At 41.3% G+C, this 17,012-nt stretch overlaps 1 protein-coding gene across 2 annotated transcripts in view; it reads right to left on the bottom strand.

Annotated features, from left to right (window-relative positions):
* The window catches only part of LOC126101089 (jmjC domain-containing histone demethylation protein 1), a 122,022-nt gene that overhangs the window by 50,645 nt on the left and 54,365 nt on the right, over window positions 1-17,012 (bottom strand). For both annotated transcript variants that reach the window (XM_049911767.1, XM_049911768.1), the window contains exon 12: window positions 7,121-7,414. In XM_049911767.1, coding sequence (XP_049767724.1) covers window positions 7,121-7,414 — 294 coding nt within the window. The remainder of the gene's footprint in view (window positions 1-7,120; window positions 7,415-17,012) is intronic.

The following is a 17,012-nucleotide window of genomic DNA, read 5'->3' as shown; positions in this document are numbered from 1 at the left end:
AGGCAGAGAAAAATTGCTGCCGCTTCTTAACAAAAGCAATCATTCATTGAAAGCTTAAATCGAGCCAAAAGTAGAAAATGAGCAAAGACCTTCTGGGGAAAACTGTTGAAGTCAAACAAATGCATAATTTTGCTCCAAATATAAGCACTTCATTTTGAGGTTCCTACTTATCATTAATAACTAAAGAAAGTACTATGTAACATGAAGATGCCCTTCTGGAAACTGGAAAAGATAAGGAATGCACAGAAACACCAATAAAATATTAATAGTGAGCACAGTCAAAATAAGAGTAAAATAAGCCGATTAACTGCTATTCATTAGTGTAAACATACTGTAAATATTAGGCTGAAAACTGACAAAGTTTTCGTGAAACCAAGTAAAATATACCTGATGTTAAAAGCTTGATATTAGGACAGAAAAAGAGAGTGACAAGTTAAATAGAAATATACTGCAAAGGAGGATGTTAACACATTGGACTGGGCCATTAATGGAAAGGATGTGTTGAAACAGTGCATGCAAGAGAGGTTCTTCGCCCCATTTTAAGGAAATATTATGCCTTTACATTTTCAAGCTACAATATGCTGCTGATTATTTGTAGTGTCATTCATAAAATGACATACTTCACCTAACAAATTTGTCTGTACATGCAGTCTTTCATCACCGAATGCAAACCAAATGTAAAAAAAATAAAACGCCCGCAAAAGAGAGAGAGAGAGAGAGAGAGAGAGAGAGAGAGAGAGAGAGAGAGAGACTAAGTGCAAATTAAATAAAATTGTATTAAACTGTATTAGCAAATTATTGACAATTGTATCCAAGTATTTAATCCATTTACAGTGTCAGGTGACAGTGAACACAGCGCTAATAAACAATCTTTTCTCCTGTATTATTTCCCATAATAATCACATTACATAACGTTTTTTGGTTGACAGCTAATTAGTAGTATGTATGTAGCATGTAAATTGCAAGGTGTATTAGATGTAGCTACACAATGCATCAATATGGCATTGCACTTTTCAATGCACATCTACAAGCAGGCAGCAAAAATAAGCACTTAATTCTAGTACATGGGAATGCAAGCAATAATTGAGTACATTGAATGTTTCCAGACAGTAGAAAATTTTATTTACATTATAATGTACACAATAGAAATTGACTTAAAATACACATTTTCAAAATTTTTAATAATTTGTACTGAATATAAAAATATCACCTGTATATTTACATCTATATATTTTATTACATTAGTAATTGCACAATGAACAAAATGCTTTTATTCTTTCAATTATTATTTGAACAGAACGCATTAATTAAGTAGATATCTTCAACATTATATTTCAGCTGATCCAATCCTCTATGTACTGGAACCAAAGGTGTACATTGAGGGCTGTGCTATCATTGTTGTTGTTCCTTTATGTTACAGGTGATTATGTAAACACTCAGCACACAGGCTGTGGTGCGGAGAAAGCAAGGGATGAGGAAGAGAGAGGAGGGAGGGGGTGGAAGAAGGGGAGGAAGGAAAGGTGGAGAGCTGTTTTAGGATATATATTTCTGTGAAACTTTCAGAAAGGTACCATCTTTCGAGTACTATTGGACTGCTGCAGCCCCTTACACCTATCATTCCTTCTGGACAAACATTGCTATCTAATCCATGCTTAATATCAGTATCATGCTGTTAATCAAGGAAAATTAAAGCCATGCACAGAAGTTTGTCAGTAACAGCAAAGTACATACAGAAGTGCCTAAAAACCAAGCATGATGGTAAATCATCATATACAAATGATGACTTTCAGTTTTTAATATTTTATTTTCAAAAGTGTCCTTTAAAGTATGTATACTACTGAAGTTATCAGACTGTCATAAGCACTAGTAACACTACCAACTTTAATTCGAAATTATTTAGTAAAATGTTATGAGCTGACAACTACACTTCTCAAGGTGAATTCTGTTGAGCAGCAATCATTTGATAACTTGTAACAGCATTTGAGTAACTGTGCAACAGAACAAAAAGAATTAAAGAAAAATAAATTACTGTAGGAACATCATTTTATAGCTTGTTAACTCTCCCCATTCTCTCCATTGTCAATATGCCTAATTTGAAAATCCATTGTCAATATGCCTAATTTGAAAGTCACAGGAATTACGAATATTTACTAAGTTTTTTTTCTCTACATTCATCCATTTTGAAACTAATGAGGATAACCTTCCTTTGTATCATGTCCTTCCAATGGATTAACTAAATAATTGTTTTAAATTTCATTTGAGGCTACCCAACATATTCAGTCATGGTAACAATTTAAAGAACAGAACTGTCCAATAATGTCAAAAGCTGCAGTAATTGAAAGGTAAACATATTTATATTCTGCAAATCTTTGTTTTCTCAAGGCAGTGGAAAAAATCCAAAACTGAAGAAGAGTATAATGAATATATTCACAACAAAACAGTATATACTAGCTAAATCAGATTCCAACCACACACAGCAGCAGGTGGTGTATACCACCTACAGCTCACCAACAAAAGAGGGCTGTCCCACAATAATAATTCCATACAAAATGGATTTCTTATTGCAGAAAAAATCATAAAAGTTTTGATCCTTCAGGAGAGGCTAACACATAACGGAGAGAAAATTCTCAAATGAATATCCAAACAGGATTTTCAAAACTATTTTGTGGACACCATCAATATATCAAAGAAACTTTACATCAAGAATCTATAAAGTCCAAATCAGCACAATGAAATACGTTTGTGACATCACTTTGCTAAAATGCTAATTAGTTATCATATAGTGCTTTCACAATAACAAAAAAGTAATAAGAGCTATAAATATCTATAATACCAAAGTTTTTGTTACCCCCAAGCAACTGAAGACATAACAAAATCTCACCATATATTAAAGTGTGACTATTGCGACAAACTTCATCTGACAGAACATAGCTCACATACCAAACCTCAGATTAAAAAAAAATCAAAATCGGAAAACTTTACAAATGTGCAACAGAATCTGTTCACATATGTTGAGGTTGATAAAGATACAATACTGGAAAAGTAGTATGTACAACCTCCAGAAATTTTTATTCATGAATTCTGACTAGATATGGAACATTCATTATTAATTAAATTTATGACTTAACATTTGACTTGCATTCCTCTGACACCTGTATGTTAGGTTTTAGAAGTCAACTAAGTCAACAATTTCAATAGCAAAATTTTTCTATATGTTTATGAATTCCAGTAATACCTTTATCGTAATGGCTCATTGCAATATTGTGTTGTAAAGGCACAACTGTATTTTTCTTTCACAGAATGTCCCCAAATACAAAAAAAGATATTGATAAAGTATATAAATCTGAAATACTGTATGTCCAAAGTTGAAAGGTTCTGCAAATGTCTTATAACAGGCATACTGCTTGACTCACACTGAACTGCACAACTTTGTGCATTTCCCTGATAAACTGGTGAGTGGTGCTTTAACTCCAGTTGTAGACTGGCAAAAAGAGAAATGAATAGGATATAGAACACACTCACCCTTAACATTTTTTCAGTTAGAGTACTCAGTGTGTATAACAAACTGATTCACAGCTTTTCAATCAACTTAATGAAACTATTTTTTCCTTGCAAGTTAGCAAGACACACATTCACAATTAGTTTAACAGATCTTCCACAATTTGTGGCCCTCCAACACTTGCACGAAGCACTTGTCTTCAGTCTACTTGCAGAGTCCTCTCATTCTTCTGAACAGATTTCTTCATTACTCAATTACGGTATTTACAAGCCTACGAAGTCAATGCGACTAGAAAAGAAAAATGCACTGTTTTCTTAGATGTCGAGGAAATGAGATCAATCTTTTAATAATACATGTTCCAATTATAAATTAAAACTTTCTCATAAAAGTATGAAAGGTTTTTTTGAGTGGCACTGGAAACAAAATTACACAAACTGAATGCAAAAGAAGCCATTAGCTGAAGTTCAACACACTTCTTTTAACTGGCATTAAACTTCAACTATTTAGGCAAACTCATTCTTGCATATGAAGAATGTAGAGAGAATATCATAGTACCTCTTATTATGTACGGCAGTAGGAAAGACACATCACCATTTGTTTTTGCAGATGAAGCTCAAGCAGAATGTAATATAGGCTGAACAACTTTGTCTTTTTAGGTCACTGAATTCCAGTGACTCTTTCCTGGACAACCATTCTGCCTCAGAAGCTGATGACAACATGTACACTACTTATGTCAGTTAAGAATTGCTCTGTGGACACATGGTGACCTATCCTTCCAACTGGTTCTCATCTAACTTTGCAGTGTGATTTCTATTTTACCAATAACCTAGTAAATGTAAAACTGTATCAAAAAGTAAATTCAATTTAGAAAACTGTAAAATTACAAGGAAATAGAATGGCTGGCCAGTATTTACCTTAAAGGCAGAAAATTCCAAGTACTGCCAATACCCATATCTAAAAGTAGAAAAAATTATCCACTTTTAAATCTATATATCAACAGCACTTACAATTTCGCTTCCTGTAGGTATGTACTGAAAAGCCATTCTGTCTTCTTGTAAATGTAAAACTGGTTATTAGAAAAAATATCCACAGTTTTTGATGCAGCAAAAATTAATAACAGCAATACAATGATCCAATGAATAAAAGACATCCTCCAATTGCTAATTTTCTATTTACAACTAAACGACCAATCTAATCTTCTGTTCAACATTTAAATGAATCATCAGATGACATGAGTTAACATTAAAGTAATTCAACTGATGACATGAGAATGAGATGTGTAAATGAGTCTTCCAAATGATGAAAAACCACATCACAAATGTTTTCATTCTCCGGCTTTTAACTGAAGAATGTCACTACGGTTCAGTCATATATGAAAATATGTCAAACATAAAAAAGCACTGCCAATTTCTGAAATTTGTGTGGAGTTTAGTAATAAACACTGCCAGGTAATAAGTTCCTAGTCAATCAATCAAAAACAGACATCTGAAAGTTCTTTGTGAAGATGCAAGCAATAGGATCACCTAAATGCACTGCCAAATGTTATAACACAGTCAAAAGTCCACTCTGAAGACACTTTCATTCACTCAGAATTTTCTGTATATTAAGGATGAGAACTACATCAAGACAATCCAAGAATAATGTATATGGTCATGACATATGGAACAATCAGTGAAGGAAGGAGCATTTTAAGCGTTGGTAGTGGGTATATAGAAACTACATGGAAATATTATACGTTTGTAGATGAACAACAGAAATTGTGTCTGAAGAAACTAATGGGGGTGGGAGGAAAATAAAATGTAGAACAACAATCACAAAGACTATGTCCAAGTGAAAAATTACAAGTTGGAAGAAGAGCAATGGGGGCAACTCATACCTTTCTCTTGTCATACGAAGGAACATCTAAAATATAACACTAAAATTTTTGTCACTTCGTGTTTCTGTTTGTTGTTGATTGGAAAGTAATAATTCTCCAGACCTGATCACAGTTTTAATACTCCTATGAGAGTAAATCACTATTCATCTAATAGAAGAGGCATTCTGGTTTTTGTGTGTGTGTGTGTGTGTGTGTGTGTGTGTGTGTAAAGTGGGTAGGGGAGGATGCGATGGGGGAAGTAATCTATCAATTTATTTTGATTGAAGATTCATTTTGAAGGCTCCTCCTTAGAGTAATTTTCTTTTTAGTTACGTAATGGAAAATATTAATTTCAATTTGCTGCTCAAATACAATTACTAATTCAAGAAATTATAAACCAATTATCACGTGCCCAAAAGTTGTTAGTTTTTAATATTTATTCAATGTAGCTAACAAACACACTCCCTACAGCATAGTCTAGACACAAAATACATCACTGCTTCACATATTATGAACTCCACAAAAATGTAAAAGATGAATATTGTGGATAACCTGTTACAATATATCCATAAATTGTCCTTACGCAACATATGTTTTACAACTAATGATTTATTTTCTTTATGTTGTATTTGTCAATGAATACAAAGAGGGAGAATGAATTACTAATTATTCACGAAGATGCATAGTCCATGACATAAATGGCCAATGCTTAACTCTACCACGTTCGCATATTAATTTCACCCAAATGCTTTTCGTAATACACTCATTCCAAGAAGTGACTGTTGGACTGATCCTGTTATTGAGCTTTTATGATTTTGATATGTTATGGTGGAAAGCCAAAAGATACAAATTGCTAAGTATTTGACGTATTGTTACTGTGTGTTTTCATTCAAAAACATTGATGGCAAGGGGCTCTTCTTTTTGAAACATCAAAGTTTGTTATGTTTCATTCCAGCAAACTGCTCTACAAATAAACTATTTGTAGATTTATAAACGAAACAAAGAAGTTTATAACAAAATATCAGTTGTCAGTACAGATCAAAATGTACTGATATCTCATCAATCAGTTTTCAATACCAAAGAAGATTCAATTTAGGTGTTGGTATCAATTTTTCTGAACAGGGAAATAGAACTATCTTGCAAAATCATTATAGAATAGATCTGAGCACTTCACATCCTTCTGATCAGACATTTACTGCCCACAGGCTGATTCACAGACAGATCGATACAAAAAAAAACTGAACATGCAACAATGCTTATATGAAAACAGAGAAATTGTTCCCAAAACTGCTGTCCCATAAATAATCTCACTCTTTAAAAACAAACAAGCTAACAGGACCATACACCAGTCTCCACAAACAAAAGTAAGATGTGCTCCGATTCAATAACCAGATACGGTGCCAGGTGGGGATGATGGCATGACGCTATGATAAGAGGGTGGATTTCCTTTGATATCAAAAGAGAAGTTGGAATTTTGTATTTATTTTAGCTGATGACAGTGTAAAATAATGAAAATCACTTGTTACGTCTGACAATGGATACTCAAAACCAATGCTGACAGTCTCATGCTGTTCCCAATATACCCATGTTCACCATCTACAAAATCTGAAAGCAGAAGTGCTTGTGAAGCACAAACAATATTATGCACATTAGTACCACAAGTAATAATGTGAATGTGAATCCTGATGCAAGGTCGCATAATTTGTCACTGTGAGGCACAGGGTAAAGCTGAATAACTGCTTTCTTCACTAATACATGCCACTCACCTTCACAGGTATCACAGGTGCCGTTGGTTGAGGTGGAGGACTGTTATCTGGATCATCCAATGGCTCATTTTTTACTACAACTACAGAATCTAGCATTGGCTCCAAACGTGGCTTCTTCTCCATTGGTTGTTCTTCATCATCATCCTCTCCTTCTCCGTCCATTTCACCATCCATATCCCCTTTCACATCTTGGAGCATATGATTGTCTTTAGAGTCTAACATAGAGCTATTATCACTGCTGACTGACATGCGACGAATGTCTGATGACTTCGCCCGAGCCCGGAAGTGACGTGGCTGTAAAGAAGCACGACGCTGTACATACTTCATACATGAAAGAAAAACTGCACTAAGTATGTAAAATATTTAGATTCTGAATGAGAATAATTAATTGAGCTCCTCTGAAAATCCTTCCGTAATAAATGCTGGATGCAGCAACCATTAAACAATCACAGTGTAAAGTGTAACACGGAAATTTGAATTAACAAAAGAATGTATTAGCCATGGATGTCTTTAAAATACGGGAAGTAGAAGTAATTGCAAAATGGAACATCATGATCTTCGGGCAACTTTAAGGAATGGGTGGGAACAGGTAAACAGAGAAAGTATTCAAATATCTCTTGGAAAAGACATCAACACCCACGTTCAAAGAGATCAGCAAAGAAATAATACTTAAGAATCAGTGATAATGGAAATTTATTTAGAAAAAAGACATTTATCTTCAAAGAGCTCCAAGGGGAACAGCAAGGAAACAAGAGCAATATGGGAAAAAGAAAAAAACTAACAAAAACAGGATGTATACATGGACAAGCAAAAAATTTGCTGAATGTTTCTCGGATTACACAGTTAAAAACACACCTTTTCCTGGGTGAAAATACACTTTTTCCCCAGTGAAAATACAAATTCTCCATGTTAAGTGACGGTAAACTTTCCCTTGAACTATGAAACTTATCAGTCCTTTGAATGGTAAGTTTTTATACACCAGCGTAGAAATTCTTGCACTTTAGGAAACGAAACCCAGCAAAAAAATATAAAAAATATGCATTTTGGAAAGATTTTTGACGTGCAGCATAATGTTTGGTCGTATTTTTGTATTGCGAAAGCATAAATATGAGTTCGACCAAAAACAGGACGTTAAGTTTCCGAAGCAACAGTTGTGATGCCATGCTTAATGAAACCAGTCTGTTGCGAAGTATTGCTTAGTCTTCGTCCTAAAACCTTAAGATACATTTTGCTATCGGTGGATGCTTGTGCACATACTGTGGTTTGTCATTGTAAATGACATTTTCTTTGCAACTAAAAATTTACTTTGGTGCTTTTCTCTCGTTTATGTTTTATTGCTGGATTATTATTCTGCAATAGAGGGCTGAAGAAAAATTCTTAGTTAGAGTTATCAGTTCTTACCATTTAAAATTTAAAAAAATTGACTCAAAACTAACACAATCAAAAATTCCCAGAATTCTAAAAGGTTCCCGGGTTTTCTCCCAGACGAAAAAATTCCCAGGTTTTTCCCAGATATCCCAGTGCGTATGCACCCTGCAAAAAATTGGCCACGTGCGAGTAGAACTAGCACACAGAGTGTTCCATACAAGCTTAATTATGTATATGGATATTGTTCACCCATTTTAGGAATGAGAATCTCTACCATTTTTGCCTGTTATCAACATTGATACTGGCAGGATGTCAATCCCAGGGGTTCCAAGAATATTTTAATTTCAATAATACAAATGTGACACAAAATCATTCGGGAGACACGTGGCCAATATTATAATAATCTGCAGTCCTGCACTCATGTTGACTTGGTCGCAATGGCAAACGTCAAAGACCAGAAAGGAATGACTTTATTGCTCTTATGTTGTGTTTTGGAATTTATCCATCATCAGATATCCAGGAACGATAATTAAACGTAGATACGGTGTTCCACATACAATGCCATATCTACACATAACAATAGCTCCTGGATACCTGATGATGGATAAAATCTGAAATACATCTTATGAACAAAGAGGTCGTTCCTTGCCCTGATGTTTGACTTCTACCAATGTCAACATGAATGCACAACTACTGACTGTCGTAATTTCAAGTTTGAGGTTGGATAACAAATGACAAAAGAAATATTTTTTGTGTGATATAATTACATATTAAAAGTTTTCATTTTTTTTCTTCTTTACTTGTACTGTGAAGCCTTGCTTCTAGCTGAATTTCATGATTCTAACCCAATGGGAAGTACCCTCTAGGTTTTGATGAGCAAGTTTGTGAGTATCAGAATTCATAGATAGCCGTAGCCTTTGGCTGATCTGAGTTAGCTTATATTTATTACACCACCAAGGGCATATAGATTTAAGTATGTGACATTAAGTTCAACTTCATATGTGTGTACCTGTTCCAGGGAGAAAGGGTTCTTAACAGACGGACAAAAAGACAAGAGTCAGATAAGAAACTATAATTTTTTTTGCATGATGTAACTACAAATTTACAGTTTTCGAATTTTTTTCCCTTTGGTTTTACTGTGAGACCTTTCTTGTTGCCAAATTTTATGATTCTAGGCCAGCAGAACATACTCTGTTTAAGTTTTGATGAGTGAGTTTGTGACTACCACAAAATGTGTCACACAGAAGTATGTTCTGCCTGTATTGGCTTAGAAGCTTCCCTTTATGTCGCCAAGGGACAATAGGCCTTAGTATTTGAGATACATTTCAACTTGATGTATCTACATGTTCCCGAGGAAAAGGGTTTCAACAGTTAGACAGAAAACAGGGTGATCCTGTGTGGCTTCCATTTTTACCGAATAAGGCATCAAACACCAACAAGAAAGAGGAAGAAGAATTAAAACTTAATGTTCCACTGACGATGGAGATGAGAGAGGGCACATAAGAGCAGACTGTGGACAGGTAAGAAGGAAGACTGTCTGTGTAGCTTCCAAAATAACCATCTTGGCATTTGCTTTTAGCAATTTAGTGCAACAATGGGAAACCTAAATCCTGGAAGGCCAAACAAGGAGCTTAACAACTGTCCTTCCAAACATAAGTCCTGTACCTCACTACTGTGTCAGGAAGAATTGCAAACAAGGAAGGAAGATGATTCACAATGGTCAACGTGAAATGAGAAACAAGAGTCGAAATTGAGCTAAGCAGATAAAGATATTGTAGAAGTTATCAAGAATGCTTGTGAGGCATAAGGGAACTGATTCTTGCAAGAGGTACCAAAGTGTCAAGTTTTCATAACTAGAAGAGCCATCATTCAACACAAATTGACAAATGCAGGTGAGACACAGCAGATCTTGATAAGACAGTTGTAAGTTTGATTACAAGATATGTCATCAGTGTTTACGCTACATCTAAACTTATCTATATTTCAGGCATATTTCTTAGCATTAACATGCTATAACACTTTGTTAAGAAATGAAAAATATTCATGTGCTGTGGAACTTCGATTTTACATTTTTCGTGGTTCTACGCCATAAATTCGTAGCCACTGTGAAAAACCTTTAATACCAATGCTAAAAATTCTTCGATTTTACATTTCTTCCTAGTAAGGTTTACCTCAATTCTACATTCTTACTCAAAGTCTCGCTTGACATCGACCCGTTTTCTTCCTTCTGACATTTGATGTGACCTAACGATTATAAGTGGCACAATAGACACGATTCGCACTGCAGTTGGTGGTGGAGGTGAGGAATATTTTAGGCTGTTGAGGAGAGGGTAGATGGGAGAGAGGAAATGCTCACATAATCCACGATCGACATTACCAACACAAATTGCAATGTTTAGCTTCACCTCGCAATTATGATACAACTATTGCTAGGCTGCTGCAATGGAAAAACAGGACAATCAATGAGAAGTGTTCCGGACCAAGTACATAAGTGACGATGGGGTGCAACAGCCACTTTTCTTGCGCCACTTATAACTCAGTCTCGTCCTTCTGCATGTGTTTCTGACACTATATTCGGCAACAATATTGGTCTTCAACCTCTTAAATTCAAACACAATCTCTAAGAACATGCTCTGTCAGAATGAAGAAAAATTGGCCATTTCTGGCTAGTGGTTGGTTGGTTTGTGGGGGTTAAAGGGACCAGACTGCGATGGTCATCGATCCCTTTTTCCAAAAAAACTAAAATCACCCACAGAGAATAAAAAAAACTAACAACAGAAAAGACGTCAGACGACACAAGACAAGAAAGACTCAGAGATCAGACAAAACAAATTAAAATCACACAGTGTGTGACGGTGGCTGGCCGACCATAGATATAAAAAAAGGGAAAAGCCAACCACCGAGAACACATTAAAAACTCAGTTTAAAACTGTAGGCCAAAGGCCAGAATCAACACAAAACAATAAAATAAAACATAAACACTCAGATTAAATGATAAAAACCCCCTGCCCAAATAAAACGCAAAACTAAGCCAGCCATAGCAGGGTCATCAGTTAAAAGGGCAGGGAGCGTATCAGGCAGCGCAAATGTCTGCCTGATCACAGATAAAAGGGGACAGGCCAACAAAATGTGGGCCACTGTCAAAGCTGCCCCGCAATGACGTAGAGGAGGGTCCTCCCGACGCAGTAAATAACTGTGTGTCAGCCGGGTGTGGCCAATACGGAGCCGACAAAGAACAACTGAATCTCTGGGAGTGGCTCACATGGATGACTGCCACACACCCATCGTCGCCTTGATAGGACGGAGTGTTTCGCATGGGCAGGTTGCGCCATTCAGTGTCCCACACGTTGAAAATTTTGCAGCGTAAGATTGCCCGCAAATCATTCGCCGGGAGGCCAATCTCCAGAGATGGTGCACTGGTGGCCTCTTTCACCAGGCGGTCAACAGTTTCATTGCCGCGTATCCCAACATGGCCGGGGGTCCATACAAAGAGCACAGAGCAGCCGCAACGGGCAAGAGTATGCAGGGACTCCTGGATAGCCATCGCAAGACGAGAACGAGGGAAACACTGGTCGAGAGCTCGTAAACTGCTCAGGGAATGGCTACAAATAACGAAGGACTCACCTGAGCAGGAGCGGATATACTCTAGGGCTCGAAAGATGGTGACCAGCTCAGCAGTGTAAACACTGCAGCCAGCCGGCAATGAACGTTGTTCAGAATGGTCCCCTAGAGTTAGAGCATAACCGACACGACCAGCAACCATCAAACCGTCAATGTAGAACATGCCAGAGCCCTGATACGTGGCTAGGATGGAGAGAAAGCGGTGGGGGAAGGCCTCCAGAGTGACTGAGTCCTTTGGGCCCTGTGCCAATTCCAGCCGAAGGCAAGGGCGAGGCACACACCACGGGGGTGTTCGCAAAGGGGCCCGGAAAGGAGGTGGAACAGGGAAAACCCCAAGCCCGGAGAGAAGCTCTCGGACGCGGACCGCGATCGTACATCCCGACCGGGGCCGACGTTCTGGGAGATGGACGACGGACTGTGGGAACAGGAGACCATGATTTGGATGCCCGAGCAAGCTAAAAACATGGGCAGCATAAGCAGCTAGTAATTGTTGGCATCGTAAGTGCAGTGGAGGGACACCTGCCTCCACAAGTATGCTGTCCACAGGGCTGGTCCGGAAGGCAACAGTGGCAAGGCGTATCCCACTGTGGAGGATAGGGTCCAGCACCCGCAACGCAGATGGGGATGCTGAGCCATAAGCCAGGCTCACATAATCCAGACGGGACTGGATTAACGCCTGGTAGAGCCGTAACAGGGTAGATCGGTTGGCGCCCCAGCGGGTGTGGCTCAAGCATCGCAGAGCATTTAAATGCCACCAACACATCTGTTTAAGCTGCCAAATGTGATGCAGCCAAATCAACCGAACATCGAAGACCACCCCCAAAAGCCTATGTGACTCCACCACTGCAAGGAGTTCGCCATCAAGATAAAGCCGCGGCTCCGGGTGGACAGTGCGTTGCCGGCAGAAATGCATAATGCAGGTCTTGGCTGCCGAAAACTGAAACCCATGAGCTACAGCCCAAGACTGCGCCTTACGGATAGCACCCTGTAGCTGACGTTCAGCAGCTGCAATGCCAATAGAGCTGTAGTAAAGGCAGAAGTCGTCAGCATACAAGGACGCTGAGACAGACATTCCCACCGCCGCAGCGAGCCCATTAATGGCTATTAAAAACAGGCAGACACTGAAAACAGAACCCTGTGGCACACCGTTCTCCTGAACTCGGGAGGAACTATGGGATGCCGCGACTTGCACGCGGAAGGTACGACACGACAGAAAATTGCGGATAAAGATTGGCAGAGGGCCCCGAAGACCCCATCCATGAAGTGTAAAAAGGATGTGATGACGCCATGTTGTATCGTACACCTTCCGCATGTCGAAAAAGACAGCGACCAGGTGCTGACGGCGGGCAAAGGCAGTACGGATGGCCGACTCCAGGCTCACCAGATTGTTGGCGGCAGAGTGGCCTTTACAGAACCCACCCTGAGACGGAGCCAGAAGGCCCCGAGACTCTAGTACCCAGTTCAACTGCCGGCTCACCACCCGTTCAAGCAACTTGCAAAGAACGTTGGTGAGGCTAATGGGACGGTAGCTGTCCACCTCCAAACGGTTCTTGCCTGGTTTCAGAATGGGGATAACAATACTTTCCCGCCATTGTGACGGAAACTCACCCTCGACCCAAATACGGTTGTAAAGGTCGAGGAGCCGTCGCTGGCAGTCCACTGAAAGGCGTTTCAGCATCTGACAGTGGATGCGATCTGGCCTAGGAGCGGTATCAGGGCAAGCCGCTAGGGCACTGCGAAATTCCCACTCACTGAATGGAACATTGTACGATTCTGGATGGTGGGTGCGAAACAAAAGGTTCCGACGTTCCATCCGCTCTTTAATGGGGTGGAAGGCCACTGGGTAATTAGCAGAATTGGAACTCAGAGCAAAATGCTCTGCCAAGCGGTTGGCAATTACGTCGGAGTTAGTACAAATTGCTCCATTCAGTGAGAGCGCAGGGATGCTGACAGGGGTCCGATAGCCACAGAGGCGTCGAATCTTGGCCCATACCTGCGATGGAGTGACATGGAGGCCAATGGTGGACACATACCGCTCCCAGCACTCTTGCTTGCGTTGGCAGATAAGGCGGCGGGCTCGTGCACGTAACCGTTTGAAGGCGATAAGGTGTACGATGGAGGGATGTCGCTTGTGACGCTGGAGCGCCCGCCGGCGATCTTTAATCGCTTCAGCGATCTCGGGCGACCACCAAGGCACAGTCCGCCGCCGAGGGGACCCAGAAGAACTTGGAATGGCAGATTCTGCGGCAGTAACGATGCTGGTGGTGACTGAGTGAACCACCACATCAACGTCGTCATAGAGAGGCTCAATAGCAGCAATGGAGGAGAACAAGTCCCAGTCAGCCTTATTCATAGCCCATCTGCTGGGGCGCCCAGAAGAGTGACACCGTGGCAGTGACAGAAAGATCAGAAAGTGGTCACTACCACACAGGTTGTCATGCACACTCCATTAGACAGACGGTAAGAGGCTAGGGCTACAGATCGAAAGGTCAATGGCGGAGTATGTGCCATGCTACACACTGAAGTGTGTGAAGGCACCATCATTTAAAATCGAGAGATCAAGCTGCACCAATAAATGCTCAATGGTGGCGCCTCGACCTGTTGCCACTGACCCTCCCCACAGAGGGTTATGGGAGTTGAAGTCGCCCAGTAACAAGAAAGGTGGCGGCAATTGGGCTATCAGCGCAGCCAGGACATGCTGCACGACATCACCATCCGGTGGCAGGTAAAGGCTGCAGACGGTAACAGCCTGTGGCGTCTACACCCAAACAGCGACAGCCTCTAAAACTGTTTGTAGAGGGACAGACTCGCTGTGAAGAGAGTTAAGGACATAGATGCAGACGCCACCAGACACCCTTTCATAAGCTGCCCGGTTCTTATAATAACCCCGATAGCCATGGAGGGCAGGGGTTCGCATTGCTGGAAGAGCAATACAGAAGGCAGGGTGAAAGCTGAGAAGTTGTCGGAGCTCAGCAAGATGGTGGAAGAAACCGCTGCAGTTCCACTAGAGGATGACATTGTCCATGTCTGAGAAGGGCGTGAAGGGACTGAGGAGGCAAATTAAGTTGCTGGGCCACCTGCCACCACCAATTTAGCACCTGTGCTAGTGCTATCAATGGTGCTGAGGGACCGGCGAGATCGAGGTCCTCAGCGGACGCCAGAATCTCCACCTCGTCCTCAGACGCAGAGCTTGTAGGAAGCAGTGGGACAGGTGCCACCACAATGTCTTTAGTCTTCGGGACTTTCTTCTTCTTCTTCTTCTTCTTCTTCTTCTTCTTCTCTCGCTGTGCCTTCGGTTGTTCAGACTTCGAGGGCTTCACTGGGTCAGTCTCAGGGACAGACGACAACCGTGAGGCCCTACGACCAGGGACTGGCGGTTGTTTCAGCCACTTGCGGGTGTCTGCTTTTCCGCTGGTCGGAACTTGCGAAGGGAGGTCCTCAAGGGACCCCTTCCTGGCGAGAGTAGCCGAAGAAGCCTTACTCTTCTCTGGCTGGGAAGGGGGAACTGATGTCCCCGATGGTTGGGGGTGTGTTGCTCCTGAAGGAGATGGAGCAGGAGCAACAGGGAGTGAAGTGCCCCCCACAACCAAGGAGGCGAAGGGAGGTCCTCAAGGGACCCCTTCCTGGCGAGAGTAGCCGAAGAAGCCTTACTCTTCTCTGGCTGGGAAGGGGGAACTGATGTGCCCGATGGTTGGGGGTGTGTTGCTCCTGAAGGAGATGGAGCAGGAGCAATAGGGAGTGAAGTGCCCCCCACAACCAAGGGGGCCGGTGGATTTTGACCGATCTTAGAGCTGATATGTGATGATGGGAGAACCGTTGTCGCAGAAGCAGCGTAGGTCGACGTCATTGCCGCAGGATGGAGCCTCTCATACTTTCATTTAGCCTCGGTGTAGGTCAAGCGGTCCAGGGTCTTATATTCCATTATCTTTCGTTCTTTATGGAATATCCTACAATCCGGCGAGCAGGGGGAATGGTGTTTTCCGCAGTTAACACAGATGGGAGGCAGAGCACATGGAGTATTGGGATGCGAAGGACGCCCACAATCTTGACATGTGATGCTGGAAGTACAGCGGGATGACATGTGCCCGAACTTCCAGCATTTAAAACACCGCATCGGACGAAGTGAACACCTCGTCGTTCTAGATTGGCGCGTAGTTCATCGTCGGACTGCAGAAGAAGATCCCTGTGGAATATAATACCCTGGACCATGTTTAAAATCTTATGGGGAGTGATGGTAACAGAAACACCCCCCAACTTGTCACAAGTGAGCAACCTCCGGGACTGGGCAGAGGATGCTGTTTTGATAAGAACAGACCCAGAGCACATTTTGGACAAGCCCTCCACCTCCCCAAACTTGTCCTCTAAATGCTCCACAAAAAACAGAGGCATGGTTGGCATAAAAGATTCACCATCGACCTGCGTACAGATAAGGTACTGGGGTGAATAATCTCCACTGCTGTCTTGAGCCATGTGTTCCTCCCATGGAGTGGCCAGGGAGGGAAATGATCTTGGATTGTATTGCTTGCCGTTGAGGTTAGACCTCGATCGCTTAGAGACTGCTGGTGGAGGCCCACCAGCGAGAGATGATGTACCATGCTTCATTGCGGGTCATCCGCCCTGATGCCACCCACTCCGATCAAGGGCTCTCCCCACGGGCGCCACCCAGCCGCAGCAAAGACCACCTGGCAGGATGGCCTCTGCGAGTACCGATGCCCCAGAGGGATAGGCATCTGCTCCTCGGCATACGTGGGGAGGTAGCAGCTCAGGCATCAGCAGTGCGATCCCTGTGTAGTCAGGGGGCTACCACCAAGAGGGTACATGACGACCCCACCACAACGGACTGGCTACCGTACTGGTTGTCAGGTGTCGAATATCCATTAGTAAAGGGAGCAAAGATAGAAGT

Source organism: Schistocerca cancellata, chromosome 9, assembly GCF_023864275.1.
Source record: "Schistocerca cancellata isolate TAMUIC-IGC-003103 chromosome 9, iqSchCanc2.1, whole genome shotgun sequence".
Classification (NCBI taxonomy): Eukaryota; Metazoa; Arthropoda; class Insecta; order Orthoptera; family Acrididae; genus Schistocerca; species Schistocerca cancellata.
Note: the sequence above shows the minus strand (reverse complement) of the source record. Positions and strands in the feature narration are given on the sequence as shown.